The sequence below is a fragment of the Festucalex cinctus genome, chromosome 14, assembly GCF_051991245.1.
Source record: "Festucalex cinctus isolate MCC-2025b chromosome 14, RoL_Fcin_1.0, whole genome shotgun sequence".
Lineage (NCBI taxonomy): Eukaryota > Metazoa > Chordata > Actinopteri > Syngnathiformes > Syngnathidae > Festucalex > Festucalex cinctus.
The window spans coordinates 11517853-11532440 of NC_135424.1; the positions used below are offsets into that span (position 1 = coordinate 11517853).

The 14588-nt window shown below is 37.5% G+C and overlaps 1 protein-coding gene across 5 annotated transcripts in view; it reads left to right on the forward strand.

The window, feature by feature from the left end:
- adgra1b (adhesion G protein-coupled receptor A1b) overlaps positions 1 to 14588 on the forward strand; it is a 156044-nt gene that overhangs the window by 20703 nt on the left and 120753 nt on the right. For 3 of the 5 annotated variants that reach the window (XM_077494791.1, XM_077494792.1, XM_077494794.1), the window contains exons 3-6: positions 9025 to 9096; positions 11650 to 11721; positions 13367 to 13438; positions 13828 to 13991. In XM_077494791.1, the coding sequence (XP_077350917.1) occupies positions 9025 to 9096; positions 11650 to 11721; positions 13367 to 13438; positions 13828 to 13991 (380 nt within the window). Of the gene's footprint in view, positions 1 to 5853; positions 5923 to 9024; positions 9097 to 11649; positions 11726 to 13366; positions 13439 to 13827; positions 13992 to 14588 lie in introns of those variants that run through there. The other 2 variants (XM_077494793.1, XM_077494795.1) reach the window with 2 other exon arrangements.

Sequence of the window (14588 nt, forward strand, 5' to 3'; positions counted from 1 at the left end):
ATATAAAGGTCTAATGTAGTGCAGAATGTGGGAGCTCTGACAGTGTGCAAACCTTGTCAACGTATACGACATTGTATGTAATGTCCCAGGAGACTTCATAGGCTCAGCCTGATGATGAGATCTACAGTGACCGTACTAGTACTCATGCCTGCCCTCTGAAGACAGAAATTGATTGCTTTCACCTCTGCGGAGCCCTCTAAGAACTGCCTCTCTACCTGGTTGAGTGGTGACACTGACATTTGTAGATAACAAGGATATACAGCATGTATATTGCTCTACCATTAATTCAGTCATAGTACAAGATGTAGTATGTACTGTATGTGCCCTTACGGCACACTTTATGGACAAAGGTATTATGAAAAATATGACAAGGCTTTTCTTTGTTAATTAATCAATAATGGATGGCTGATCTACTTAGTTCCCTCTGAATCACACAGTAATTTTTTAGCCTAAAGACTAAGAGAAACGTTGGTTGATAACTTCTCGCACTAGCTGCTATTTGTAGGGCTGCTGGATTATTGAATAAAATAGTTATCACAGATTTGGTAATAATTAAAATCATGATTATTTAAAAAAATATTTATTTTTTGGCACAAAACAAGAAAATGTGTTTAAACCTTGGAAAAATATTAAGACAAATAAAATTCTTTGAAACACCATAATGAGGTAAGTTTATTTTGGACCAAACAACATTTATAAATAAAAATACAGATATTTATTTACGTTAGCAAAACGTAGGAGTTGGAGGGCAGTGTGTGCATATGTTTTGTGGGTTGCAGGCTAGATAGCTTTTTGATAGCGGGGCGTGGTGGAGTGCGCATGACTCAAAAAAACTCAAAATTAAAATTATTAGGGCTGCAGCTATTGAATAATTTGGTATTTAGATATCCTACTGAAAATTCTCGCGAATAATCGGGTATTTGGATAAAAATAAAAAATATATATAGATTCTAGCTTCTTAAAGAACTATTATAAGTACAGAAGAAAAAGAAAACACATTTTCACGTAATGATAACAACCAACTGGTTTTCATTTTTAGACAATCAACTTTTATTTATTTTTTTATTTTTTTTTTATTTATTTTGTTTCACTTAAATTTAAACTGTGCTATGTACATTTGTGAGATTTTAGACAAATTCTTCCCTATAGATTTTGGCCTGACTCCGTGAATCACAATAACAGATTTGTCAGCTAAAACAGCACATTTGAGTAAGCCTGATTTGCTAATAAGTGATCGGTAGAACCGGCATCTAACGTCAGCATCAAAGTTGCAGAGTCCATCCATTCACCATTTTCTGAACCGCTGATCCTTTCGAGGGTTAGGGGCGCGCTAGATCCTGTCCCAGCTGTCTACGTGCTGTAGTCATGACTAATCTGACGGCTGGGGCACTTTAGCTCTGCTAGCTAGCACGGCTAGTTCTCTGCTAGGTGCTGGTGGCTCGCTGCTAGCTAGCAGCCGCCGCTAAATGCTGGTAACAGGTGGCGACCAAAACAATGACAAAAATGGGCAAAATATGTCAAAACTGAATACAAAAAAAAATAAACCAGACAAAATAAGAGTGATGAATGCATATAAGATCTCTTAGACCAAGGTTTTGTTGCCGGTGACACCACAGAGAGCAGTGGACCTTTCTTTTCTTCATCTCCCTTTCTGGGCACTCTGCTCATGTTTTGCCGTATGGAGCGTTTGGATAGATTTGTCAATACACTTGATGCCTGGCCAGGTACGCTCAATGAGCAGAAAGCGACGGCCAACTGTTTCTTGGTCTGGCACATTGGACTCATGTGCTTGGCTGGCTGCATGACAGGATCAGAAGAAATTGGCAGTGGATTGACAGGTTTAACAGTGCGTGTGTGTGTGATTGCACCATTCATCCTGCTACTGTGGGCTCACGTTGCTTGGGTTCTTGAATAGCAAACAGACCTGGTGTGATAAGCATGCAGGGAATTGTGATACTGCTTCAATGGAATGTCTCAATGATCTCTTCCAGTTTCTTTCAGTTGAATAATGTCAAGTCACTATAATGTATCTACCTGAACATACCTTAGATTAGATGATTTTATGGACATACAAGAAATGAATGATAAGGATAAAAATATGTTTTCTGGTACCTTGCAAATTTGTACAATACTTCATCAAAACAACAAACTTGAGATGTCTAGCTAGAAAGATTGAAAGATGGATGAGTAGAAAAAAAAACACCACCTGATAATGATTCAAATTAATCACTTTCCATTTTTGTTCTGTTGCTCGTTACATTGATTTCCTCTTTCAATTGAATAATCCATCCATACTTCCATCCATTTTCTTGACTGCTTACTCCTCACAAGGGCCACGGGTCAATTGAATAATGTTATAGCCATATTTTTTTGTTGTTGCCAGCTTTCTTCCTCTCAAACGACAAGGCCATATTGGAGTTGCTACAAACACATTTCCACCAATGGTGAATTATCTGCTAAGCAATGCTCCTGTAATGCGGCACAAAACTACTTCAATACGGGATTAATCAACAACCAATTTTATTGGTTGATCTTCCTTGAGTTGTTACTTTATGAGTACAATCTTGCATGAACACTGACATTTTTTTAAAGTATTTTAAAGGGGGTGTATGTATCATATTCAAACATTGGACATAGATCAGTTCAGTATACTGTACTGTACTAGATATTCATGTTTCAACAAAACTCTGAATTACAACAAAACCTGAATAGCATAATAATCATCGGTATTAATAAAGGGACTCTGTGTATTAGAAATTGGACTGAACCCCACCCTACAACCCTCCACCCTCTCATATGGACCCAAGCTGTTACTGACAGTGGGTCCCACGGTAGCAAAGCATGAACAAAGCTCGTCACTGTTCCCTGGTCAGTTAATTTTGCCATTTCATCGTGGGTTCCCACCACACAAACCTCATTGTTTGCGTGCCAGTGAAGAATCTACTGTACAGTATGTCAAGCAGATTGCCTTTCATTTTACATCTACCGGTATTTTTATACTTCATAAATACCTGTATTCACAAAATGAATGTTTTAGAGTCGAAGTAGCATTTGTTTATGCCTTATTTTTTTTTACATTACACCTAGGGGTGGGCGATGTAAGCATCCTTGAAAAAGTTTAGCTCTTGTTCCTTCTGAAGAAATGAATTGTATTCAGCCTCTGTGTGAAGGTGTCTCCTTGGGAGGTGATTGATGAGAGTCTGGCGAGTCTCTGAAGGCCACATCATTCTGCCGGTTATAATTCTGTGACCACAGTGTGTCTCTAAGATTATCCATATCATGTCATGTGTCAGAGGTTAAGTCTAGGAACAGAAGAACGAAATGTAAATATGGTATTCTAGCTTCATTTGTCAGCTATTTATGTGTAAATAACGTACAATTCTTGCAGCTTATTTGTGGGTCTTGCTTCCTTTCGTCAGTATAAAAACATGTTCAAGTTCCCTTGTGCTACTTTAGGTATCAAAAGCTATTTCCTTAAATGTATTCAAATATTAAAAGTAGTGTTGTTTCGACACTGTTTTTTGGCTCCCGATACCGATACCCAGCTTTGCAGTATCGGCCGATACCGATACCATACCGATACTTGTTTTGTTTTTTTTCCTCAACATGAAAAAGCTGTCCTGCCATTGGTTCAGCGCATTCAAGGGCCAATAGGATATCTTAGATTGGCATGCAGTGAACATGTTACATACCAGTGAATGTCATGCACCAGCAAGACACAAGATGCTGCATCCAAAATCCTATATTAGCGATGGAATTAATGGTATCGGCATGTTACTTGTGAGTAGTCACCGATACCGATACCACTGTTTTAAAGCAGTATCGGCACCTCTGCCGATACCAGTATCGGTATCGGAACAACACTAATTAAAACTAAAAGTTAATGGCTAAGGTTTTGATTGTTTTTATTCATTTAATTTGTATTTGTATCTACCGGTATTTAGTAGAGAGAGAGAGAGAGAGAGAGAGAGAGAGAGAGAGAGAGAGAGAGCTTACATTATACTCACACTTGCATTGCAGTTGTAACTATCACACTCACAAATATATTTTCTGACTATTCAAATACAATATTACTTATATCCCCCCCCCCAAAAAAAAAAAAAATAAAAATAAAAAAAAAATAAAAATCAAACAGCTTTCATAAAAGAAGTGGAACATTTTCAAACCACACACAAGCGTCCAACTAATGCTTAGTGATGCCTTTTAATAACCCACCCGCTAGGTATATCTATGACACCGTATTGTATTTTCAAAAGGTTATTTTCACGGCAAGTGTGGTGGTGCGAGCAGTTTCTAATTAAGGGATGCGGCCCAGAGTAAATGCCTCTGAGATGTGTTGGCAAAAAGTGCTCAAATAAAAATCACAGTCCCTCAAATCTATGTGAATTAACTCTAAAGTTGATGACCATTAACTTTGGCACTGGAGTCCCATGGTGCAGATGCTATATAACAGGTAATAAAACACTCAGTATGTTTACAGGCTCATATTAGTCAAGCTACATCCATAGTTTGACAATGGAACTGCTGTATTCCTCACACACATATCTGATTGAATTGAATTTCCTTATCGTGCAGATAACAATATATGTATAATTATAGAAATTAATTGCAGGTTAATCCAAGCGACATGAAGCATAGGTTTTAAATACTGTCCAGTGTTCCCTCGTTTATTGTTGAGGTTGTGTTCCAAAAAATATCCGCCATAAGTGAAGTCCATGAACCACTCAGTTTTGTATTTTAAATTTATATGTGCGTTTATGGCGGCCTTCGGTCTGAAGGTAGTGTTTTTTGGTTCTACATGATTCCCCCCCCCCCATTTTGTTAGGTTCTGAGGTTGGATCCCAAAACGCAGACACAAATAGGATTTAACTCTTTATTCACACAACTTGACTAGACAAAAAACAACGAGAACGCATCGAGAATCATGAGACTCCAAGCCCCCTTGTGCTGTGGCGATGCACAGAGGAACAGAGGTAATAATCCGACAAAACGCACATTTCTCAGACAGCTTATATAGACAGTGAATCAATCTGATTGGCTGTGGCTAGACATGTGGGTAACAGTACTGATATGGAATTATCTGGTTGGCTGTTGCCCAGATAAAGAGATTAAAGATTCTTGACATCACATAGCTCCTGACATCACATAGCGTTTCACCAGTTGAAACCAGATGCTGTTACATCAGTTTAAAACAGACACTTGACCTCAGTTCAAAACAGACACTTGACCACACGGTCATGACCCAAACATTACCCTTGCATGACCCTAGTCACAACACATTTTCCCAGCATTTTGCAAGAAAAATGTATATTGAGTAGGGCTGAAAGATTAATTGCATTTGTGAATAAAGAGTGGTTTGACACCACATGGTTATGTAATTACGGAAAGCTGCAATTTAAGACTGCCCAGTGCCCACCTCTGTTAATTGGTAACATTGAGGGATAATGTAAAGTGACTCATTATTGTGAATACAGCAACTCATGTACCCTCTCACTCCGTGCTCCAGCCTTTTCAGATCAAAAGTTCAGAACATTTAATATGCTGTGTCATAAAGTCAATTCAGAGCCCTAAGCTCAGGCTGATATTATTACCTACCTACTTAACTTTTTAGGGAAATAATCAGAACAAATCTTTCTTCATTTTCTCCTCAAAATTTATGCTCACTGATTTGCAAAAAATAAAAAATAAATGGTCACGATATCGCCCCGAGGCAACAAAATGAATATTATTCGACAGTTTGGCACAGCTCTGTTGCAACACCCACCTGTCAGTTGAACAGCTGACTGGGCTGAGAGTTGCTGTCAACAGCTTTTTTTGTTGTCATGACACCACACACACATAGAGCAAAATATACTCAAGTCAGACACGCTTGGGCATGAGCGCATGAAAGTTGAAAATGGAGAAAGAATTGAAGAAACTCATGTGAGTGAACCACTAAAAGCATCGTACAAATTGGATGTAACTTGTACATATGTCCTCAAATACCTCAAAATTGGTTGATATGTTGATGTAAAAAAACAACAACAAGCTACCTTTCAATAATTGTACGGGATTCAAAGATGGCTTCCCAAACACGCTAAATGAGTCTTGCACCTTCACGAAAATCAAGATGCGCAAGTTTTTACGCCCAAACGCACGTGCACTGTCTAGGGAAATCGACTCCATTGTCTTTTTTGGTGCAGTTCAGTGTCTCATTTCATTAAGTGCGTGGGCAATCAAATCAAATTCATCATACAGCGTCACTTTCCATTTGGTTGAGTGCTGCAGATTTTAGTTTTGTTTGCCGACTTCATGTGGAACCTGACCTTTTGCAAATATAATAGTGTTCTGATAATTAGTTATATTCACTTATCCCACACATGATTAAATAACACAGTTTTCTTAATAGGACTCGAGAATGGTCTACTTTGTAGGGCTCTGCTTGGTGTGTAGCCTAGTTAGTGCATGAAGTGTACAGTATATCATTGTGACTGCGTGGGTATGTGCGTGTCACTCATATTGATCCGGAAAGAAAGCTGTCACATTAGCTGTGTCCAAATTCATGGTCTTCATCCTTTACAAGCTGCATTTCGAGACCCGTCCACGTCAGCTCAGAGGCTGTCCCTGTTCGATAAAGTGTGAAGGCCGCTGAGAATGAGGCTGACAAACGCATCATCCTCCGCTACTGTATTGGAGTTTTGAGCATGGCCGTCCTTCGCAATCTTCATTATTGTGACCAGACTGAATACTCCACAGTTAATATTTAGAACCAAATAATCCTTTTGGTTTATAGAACACCTTCAAAGAACACCTTCACTCTGCTCATCTATCCTTCCCGCCTTCCTCTCTTTAGTTTTTCCTCTGGTCTCTTGAGATCTCCTTAACTCATTTGCTCCCAATAATGTGTAAATACATTTTTGTTTTTTTAATGTTTTAAGTGTCCCAAAGACGTATTTATACGTTTTTTTTTTTATGCTAGAGAATACAGAAGGCTTTGGTACAACCTCTCAACTGCAAAGAACGGTTGCAGAAATGGTAGTTATTACACAAACGGCCAGCAGGTGGCAGAAGAGCAAAGGAAAAATCAGAGCCATGTAGAAAAAAAGCTAAATTACTTACAATTTTGAATAGATTTGTGAAAACTGATGAAACTTGCAAAACGGAAACAGATTGAAAGAAGAGAGTTTAATCTTTCTTTTGATAAGTTCCATGCTTTTATAGCAATATAGCACAATATTCTGTGGGCCTTGCAAAAGCAGTCAAAATCCAGTAAAACAGCCCGGAGTGAACGGGATTGCTTCTGTGAAAATGGCTGGGAGTGAATGAGTTAATTTGTTGGAATTTAGAGCTTTCTGGGGTTGGCTTAACACTCTGATTTTGTAACCATGTGGATGGCAGGAGGTGTTTAGTTGGTGCTGGATTTCACTTTCATTTATCTTTCTTTTCTTTGACCTTTCCTCTGGTCTCCCGACCTTTTGAACTTCACGACTCTGGCGAGACTCTGAAGTATCCGGTTAAGGTGAAGGGTAAATTTACACGTATTTACACACATGAACGCACATGCGAGCACGCACACAAATGCACACATACGCACAAAATACAAATAAATAAATAAAAGAGAGAGCAATGATGATAAGATGTTGAATCGGTAAGACTGCCAAAAAAAAAAAAGAAGAAAAGAATCCCGGCGCCTTGATTCAACCTTTTCAGATTGCCATGACTGAGTTGCCTGAAAATCTACCCACACATCTTGTTTAGATAACCAAATCAGGAAAGGCTAATTTACACAAGACCGATGATGCAAAATAATCACTTGAACGGAACCTGCATTGTCTTTCAAGTGGTTTCCGCTGATTGTTGAGACATTTAGGCAGACATTTTTCAGCAGACCACACCTGCCTGCATGTAACACTGTCATAATTCCTGACTTTTTTATTTGACAATACTTGTTAACACAAGTCCGATGACTGAAAAATATTTTTGTTACACATTGTTCCATCTGTAAAACCTCAAGTATGTTTCTAAATTCTCATCAAGTTTTCCAGTTAATTGTCTATACTTTAAGTACAAAAAAGTATTACAAAGAATCCTAATAAAATAAAATACTTGTAACTAAACACAACTGAGACAGGTGCCCTTAAAAATAAAAATAAATAAAAAACCGCCATATACAGGTCAGTAATCACACAGTGTTGACCTTTGCAATTCAAGTTAGTTCATATGAAACAGGAAGCATTATCTGCTAATTCAGCAAAGCAGCTGAGGGCCGATAACACAGGTCAAGATGAAAGAAGGTGCTGCAGGCACAATGGATGACTTCAAGTCCAGCAACCTCCATTTGCTCTTTAGTGGCACGTTGCACACGATCAAAGACAATTTGGATTAGTGCAGAGATGAGAGCTACGTGGTCATGGATCTGACTGGACTAAAAGGCTACTATGCCATGAAAGCAGCTGTGGTACTTTTTATTTAAAGTAAGCTGCATTGTTCTGTGTAAAGAACAAATCTGTGAATTCTATTAATGCTGGGGAAAAAATGTCTTGTAAATATGAAACAAGTCAAAGGAGAGTATTTTTCATCATGCCAAATTGGAGTGAATTAAAACAAAAAACAGCAAGTATATAAAATAAGGCTCTGAACTCATGACATTTCAAGACATTTTCTTTGGCCAGCTGAGAAAACCAGAGGTGAGAATTTGGGTTGGAGGTTTTTTGTTGGGTGGTGGTGGTTGACGCAGAGTCCTTGAATGAAACCACATCGTGTGTTATTCCCTCTCTGCTGGATGTGGTCAGGATGTTAAGGAAGCAGGAAATGGTCAGTACTGCCCAGCGAGCGTGTCCTTTTTTTTACAGATTGAAAACCAAAATCACATCTCTGATGGCCATAATATATATAGTTTGTTGCTGGCAAAATATTAATCTATGAACTGTAAGGAAGTTATCATGTATGATTTGTGTGAAGTCACATTTCCAAAGAAAAAGCACGTGTTCACAGCACCTGCTTCACCATTCTAACTATTGACTCCTCCTTGTCTGCCCTCTTCAGGGACCTGAGGAATAATCTGATAAGCACAGTGGAGCCCTGGGCCTTCCGTGGTCTGCTGACTTTGAGGAGACTGTAAGTATTACGGAGTCTTTTTTTTTTTTTTTTTTTTTTTTTTTTTTTTTTTAGGGGACAAAAGAAGAAATCTGGCTGCCTTTTTCTTTCCGCTCTTTTCTGCTCTTTTTCTTTCTTTTTTGTTTTATGTTGTCTTTTTTTATTTCACAGTCCTAGATGCAGGGGTGCTGCTGCAAAAAGTTCTATAATTATATTTATTTATTATTATTATTATTATTATTATTATTATTATTATTATTATTATTATTATTATTATTATTATTATTATTATTATGGTAGGGATGCACGATAATATCAGTGGCCGATAATTATCGGCCATTATCGACCAATTTGACGGCAAACGGATACATTAATTAATTATCGGCAGTTATTTAATGCTGCATTCACACCAAAACCGAAAAGGCGATCTGGAACGCTTCCTTCGCGAGCGTAGGTTTTTGGAACGATTGCCGCTCATTCATTCTTTTGACCATAGAGCACTTTAGCGAGTCAACAAAAAGTGAGCACCGCCGACTACTTCCACTTGTTTCCTGGGACTATACAGCACTATTTTCTCCTTTTTTGAGATACGTGATAGCACTTTCGCTTTTTTTGTGGCAATCTGGCGGTCGGCAGTTGCGCTAAAAATAGCTTTGGCATGGATGATAAACACTGCTGCTAGTCGGTACAGTTCAACAGCAAGTATGTAAATAGACTTACCAGCCCTTGTATGCTACTTCCTTGCTCCCCATTCTGTCCCGGCTGGCCGTGTTGTTGCGCTTCGGGTGACCCAATTGTTTTCAGTATCATACGTACAATTAAGGGCTTCTATGTTCGATTCTTATTGAAGATGAGTCTTGTAAATGAAGACCAAGTTGAGCAATTTCCTTTTTCATGCAAGGATACTTTCCTGAGAGCACAATGCCTTCGGTTCACATTAATACAGAATGACACGTTCATAACTGGGAGCTACTTAGTTACATTTCAAGCTTTGCCCTTGACTCTTAAATTCACTCACTGCAAACTCAACTCCAAATTGGGGATTCGAGCAACTGACCTTCTGGTGATACTGTTGGCCGACTTTTTAAGACTGGATTTGCTGTCCTATTGAGTCTACCTCCCCCCCCATTAATCATATTAAACACATTTTAGCCCCAAAAGGCACTGCGTAAAACCTGTACATTATTATAGTTTATATTTACATCAGAATCAACTGAAAATGGATGAATATTTTCTTGTGTGAGACCTGAAAAGGTGCAACTGTCGACTTGTTTTTGATTAAATGACAATTATACAACAGAATAAACCACCTACAGTATCTGTATATGCTGACAAAGGCTTTTAAAAGTTGATTTGTGCTTGTACCGGTATTGTTTCTTTTGTATCGCAATCATTTTGAAGTCACTTGTTTTGAATATTTTGAAAAACATACAAATCTGCTGGTTTTATTTCCAAGTGGCTAGCTAGCACTGGTGCACAGGTAATTCATTAGAATGAAGATGACATGGAAGCATAATCACCGAGTCGGCGCAGTCACATACCGCATATTGCGATTGTGTTATTTCATTTTTAATGTTGTCTTTGTTTGTTGGTTGTTGTTTTGTTTTTATTTGCCAGTGTATAATATTTGTTTTTTATTACCCCACACAGTGGTGTGGCTTGGGCCAAAAAAAAAAAAGTGCAGAAGAATATTGCCAGTCAAAATTGTTTTCGTTATGTATTGCCATTCATAATGCATTTAACGTTTTAAGTGAGTGACAACATTGCACTTTGATAGTTTTACGCAGTCTGGGGTTGCAAGGGCACAGACATTGAGTCGATTTTGGTTTTTGTGTGTGTGTGTTTCCGAACTGAGGGAGAAGCAAAGTGTTAATTTAAGTGTTCCCCAACCGGTGATTAAGTGAATGCTCTGCTTATTTTCCCACAGCTGCTCCAGCAAAGCTGGTCTTTAATTACAGAGCGTGAGGAAGGGCACAGATCCATAGACGTGCAAACCCCCTCTGCATTTTCACGTGTTTTAGCATCTGTATATGGGCAATGGTTATGTAATGAAGAAAAGGTTAACCAAGGTTAGTAAGTAGATGACGAGCCTCGTCTTCTACTTGCCAGTGCCCACACAAATGGATTTCTGTCCCACCTCTGGACTTGCCAATTTCAGCGTAGTCTTATTGTGCCAAATTTGAGATTTGAAGCCGATACTGCTTCCAGTGTTCCTGCAAAGCAGACTTCACTGTTGATGTGATACATTATATTTGTGATTCAGTATTATTTTTTATATATATATATATTGACACCGCTATTTTTAGACATTGATCTTTCAATTCAATAATTACTCGACATTCGGTATGAAAGACATTTTAGAAAAGGTGGCATTCTTCACCCCTCGCCCCAAATGCAAAGTAGCAGCCAATAATGCACAACACACCTCCAAGTCTGATACATACAGTCGCAGTCAAGCTACCTCATCATGTTATAATATAAAATAATGCACTAGGTCAGTTAATCTTTCTACATGCAACCATATTCTGACAATGTGTTTTATGATGGTTATGATTTTTTTTGTTGTCATTACAGGGATCTGTCCAACAATAGAATAGGTTGCCTCTACCCTGGAATGTTTCTGGATCTGGGCAATCTTTTAAAATTGTAAGTAAGTATTTCTAATGATAATATTGAAAAAAAACAAAACAAAAACGTTTACTAGTACTTACTGTAATTAAGAACTATTATTAATAGGGATGTAACGATAAGCTCAATATCGTGATATTGTGATATTAAAACTGCCACAATAGCGTCGTCATCATGTTCACAATATTTAAATGCAACACATTTGTTAAAAAAGTCAGGTTGATTTGCATTTGTGTAGTTCTCGCACCCTCTGTTGGCTAGTTTGTTTTTTGTTTTTTTTTAGTTCAATTTAATTTTCATTAGGGATGTTTTGGCCCTTCTATGTTTAAAATCTACACTAATTGTGAGATGAAGGGGAATGTAATATGCCTGTGAAGCAAGTCAATATGTGGAGGAACTCAATGTGTGCATGCATTAATAACATAACATAACAATAATAATAATAATACATGATAATAATAAAACATAATAAAATTAATAATAATAATAATAATAATAATAATAATAATAATAATAATAATAATAATAGTAGTAGTAGTAGTAGTAGTAGTAGTAGTAATAATAATAATTAAAATAACAACATTGCTTTTTTAAATATCACGAACCTCCCCATAATATCGTGATAATTATCATATCGTGAGCTTCATATCGTGATAATATCGTATCGTGACGTTTGGATGTCGTTACATCCCTAATTATTAAACTATTTTACTAGTTAGATGGTAACGTCATGTGTTCTGATTGAATATGTTTCATATACCTTTATGACCAAAATGTTTAGGCGCATCTGAAGCTTTGAGTGGTTCCATTTTGGTTGTTTCAACATTACGTCTGTACGTTTTGCGGATGATGTGATTCTGTTGGCTTGCTCGAGCTGTGATTGCTAACCTTCACTCAAACAGATTACAGCTGACTGTGAAACATTTGGGACGGGAATAAGTTGAAAGAAGACTACCTGCGTATTAAGGATGTAACGATATCCAAACATCACGATACGATATTATCACGATATGAAGGCCACGATACGATAATTATCACGATATTGTGGGGAGGTTGGTGATACAAAAAAGGGTCACCTATATTGTAAAAAAAAATGAGCTCATACTATATTATGCATTTGTACATTACAGCAATGCACATAAACAATCTACAATCTCTAATAATACTTAATATCGAGTCACTTTCTTGCTAATATGCACATATTGGATTTTCTCCACATATTGACTTGGTTCACACGCACATTATGTTCCCCTTTATCTGACAATTAACATAGATTTTAAACATAGAAGGCCAAAACATCCCTAATGAAAATTACATTGCACTAATAAACTAGCCACTAGAGGAAAATCAACCTGACTTTTTTAACAGATGTGTTCCTTTTCAATATTGTGAACATGATGGCGACAATATTGTGGCAGTTTTAATATCACGATATCACGATATTGCCCTGAGCGTGACATGCCTATGGCTGACCCACATGCCCCCACACTGAAAATCTGGAAGTGGTTGAGGAGAAACTGAGGAAGGAAGCCTTCTCCACTGAGGCTACTGCCCTCGCAGACCCACCCTGGTTAATTGGAAGATGGATGGATGGATATTGCAACTAGTATAACTATTACACCTAAAGAGTATATGGTTGAAAACTGTGTTTTTCTGCTTGCAGGAATTTAACTGGGAACATCTTCTCCACTTTGACTGTGGGACTCTTCACGCACCTTGCGGCTCTCAGAGTACTGTAAGAAAAAAAAAATATATATATATTTGTATTTGCATTTGGTGATAAGAATTCAGATAGTTTTTCATGAGAAATCTGGCAAATGGACTTGAGAACAAATATTCACAGAACTTTAAGGATGGGTGCAATCAGAGATTAATCATTCCATTGATCGTGTGAGATGCATTTTTGTTGGAGTAATTCACTGCTTGGCTGCAACCATTGCTGATTTGATCTCATCTGATTTAGTATGCAGTTTAAGTACCAACATGACACCAGTCCTCTGGGCAACATTATTCTGCTCATTACAAACAGAGGAGCCCTGAATATTTAAAGGGAAAATACTCCCAATCCATATATATCTCGTTTTATTTTGCAGTATTTCATATGCATGTTTGTGTTCTCACCAGACACTTCAGTACAGAAACGTTATTCTGTGACTGTCAGCTGAAATGGCTTCTCTTGTGGGCTCGAAGCAACTCAGTGAGGATTGGCAACGACACTGTGTGCATGTTTCCCACCCACCTTCATGGCCTGGAGTTCCGCAATCTCCGAGGACAACAGCTTACATGTGGTAAGCGCCTCCATGCTCATTGTACAGTATATAGCCATGCAGACATTTGACAGGATTCCTGCAAAATGGTTGAAAGCTCTTTTTGGATATTAAACTGTTTTTCCATCAAGAAATAACACAAAAATCATATTAGTTGTTTCAGAGTCAAATTGTCGCCATCATGAAACCTTCATGAAATGTTAAGGCAGTGCTTTAAAGTTCATTTTAACAATTGTTATAGCTGTACAAGCGTAAAAATAGTTTAACTTAAAAACAAATAACAAAATAAGATAAGATCAAATGTAACTAGTGTTGGAAAACATTAAAACAATGTGACAGAAAAATAAAAGAAGAATATCTACTAGGGGTGTGAATTGCCGAGTACCTGACAATTCGATTCGTATCACGATTCATAGGTCACGATTTGATTCCATACCGATTAATCCCGATACGAATTTACAAGTCGATTGTTGCGATTATTTTTATTTACATTTAGTAAATACTAATCAGTAAACTTGTACAGTGTAAGATTTGTATGAAAATGTATTATTTATTTATCTGAAACTTCAGTCTTATACAGGTTGTAATCTGTTTCATGTTTGAACAGCATTAAAATAA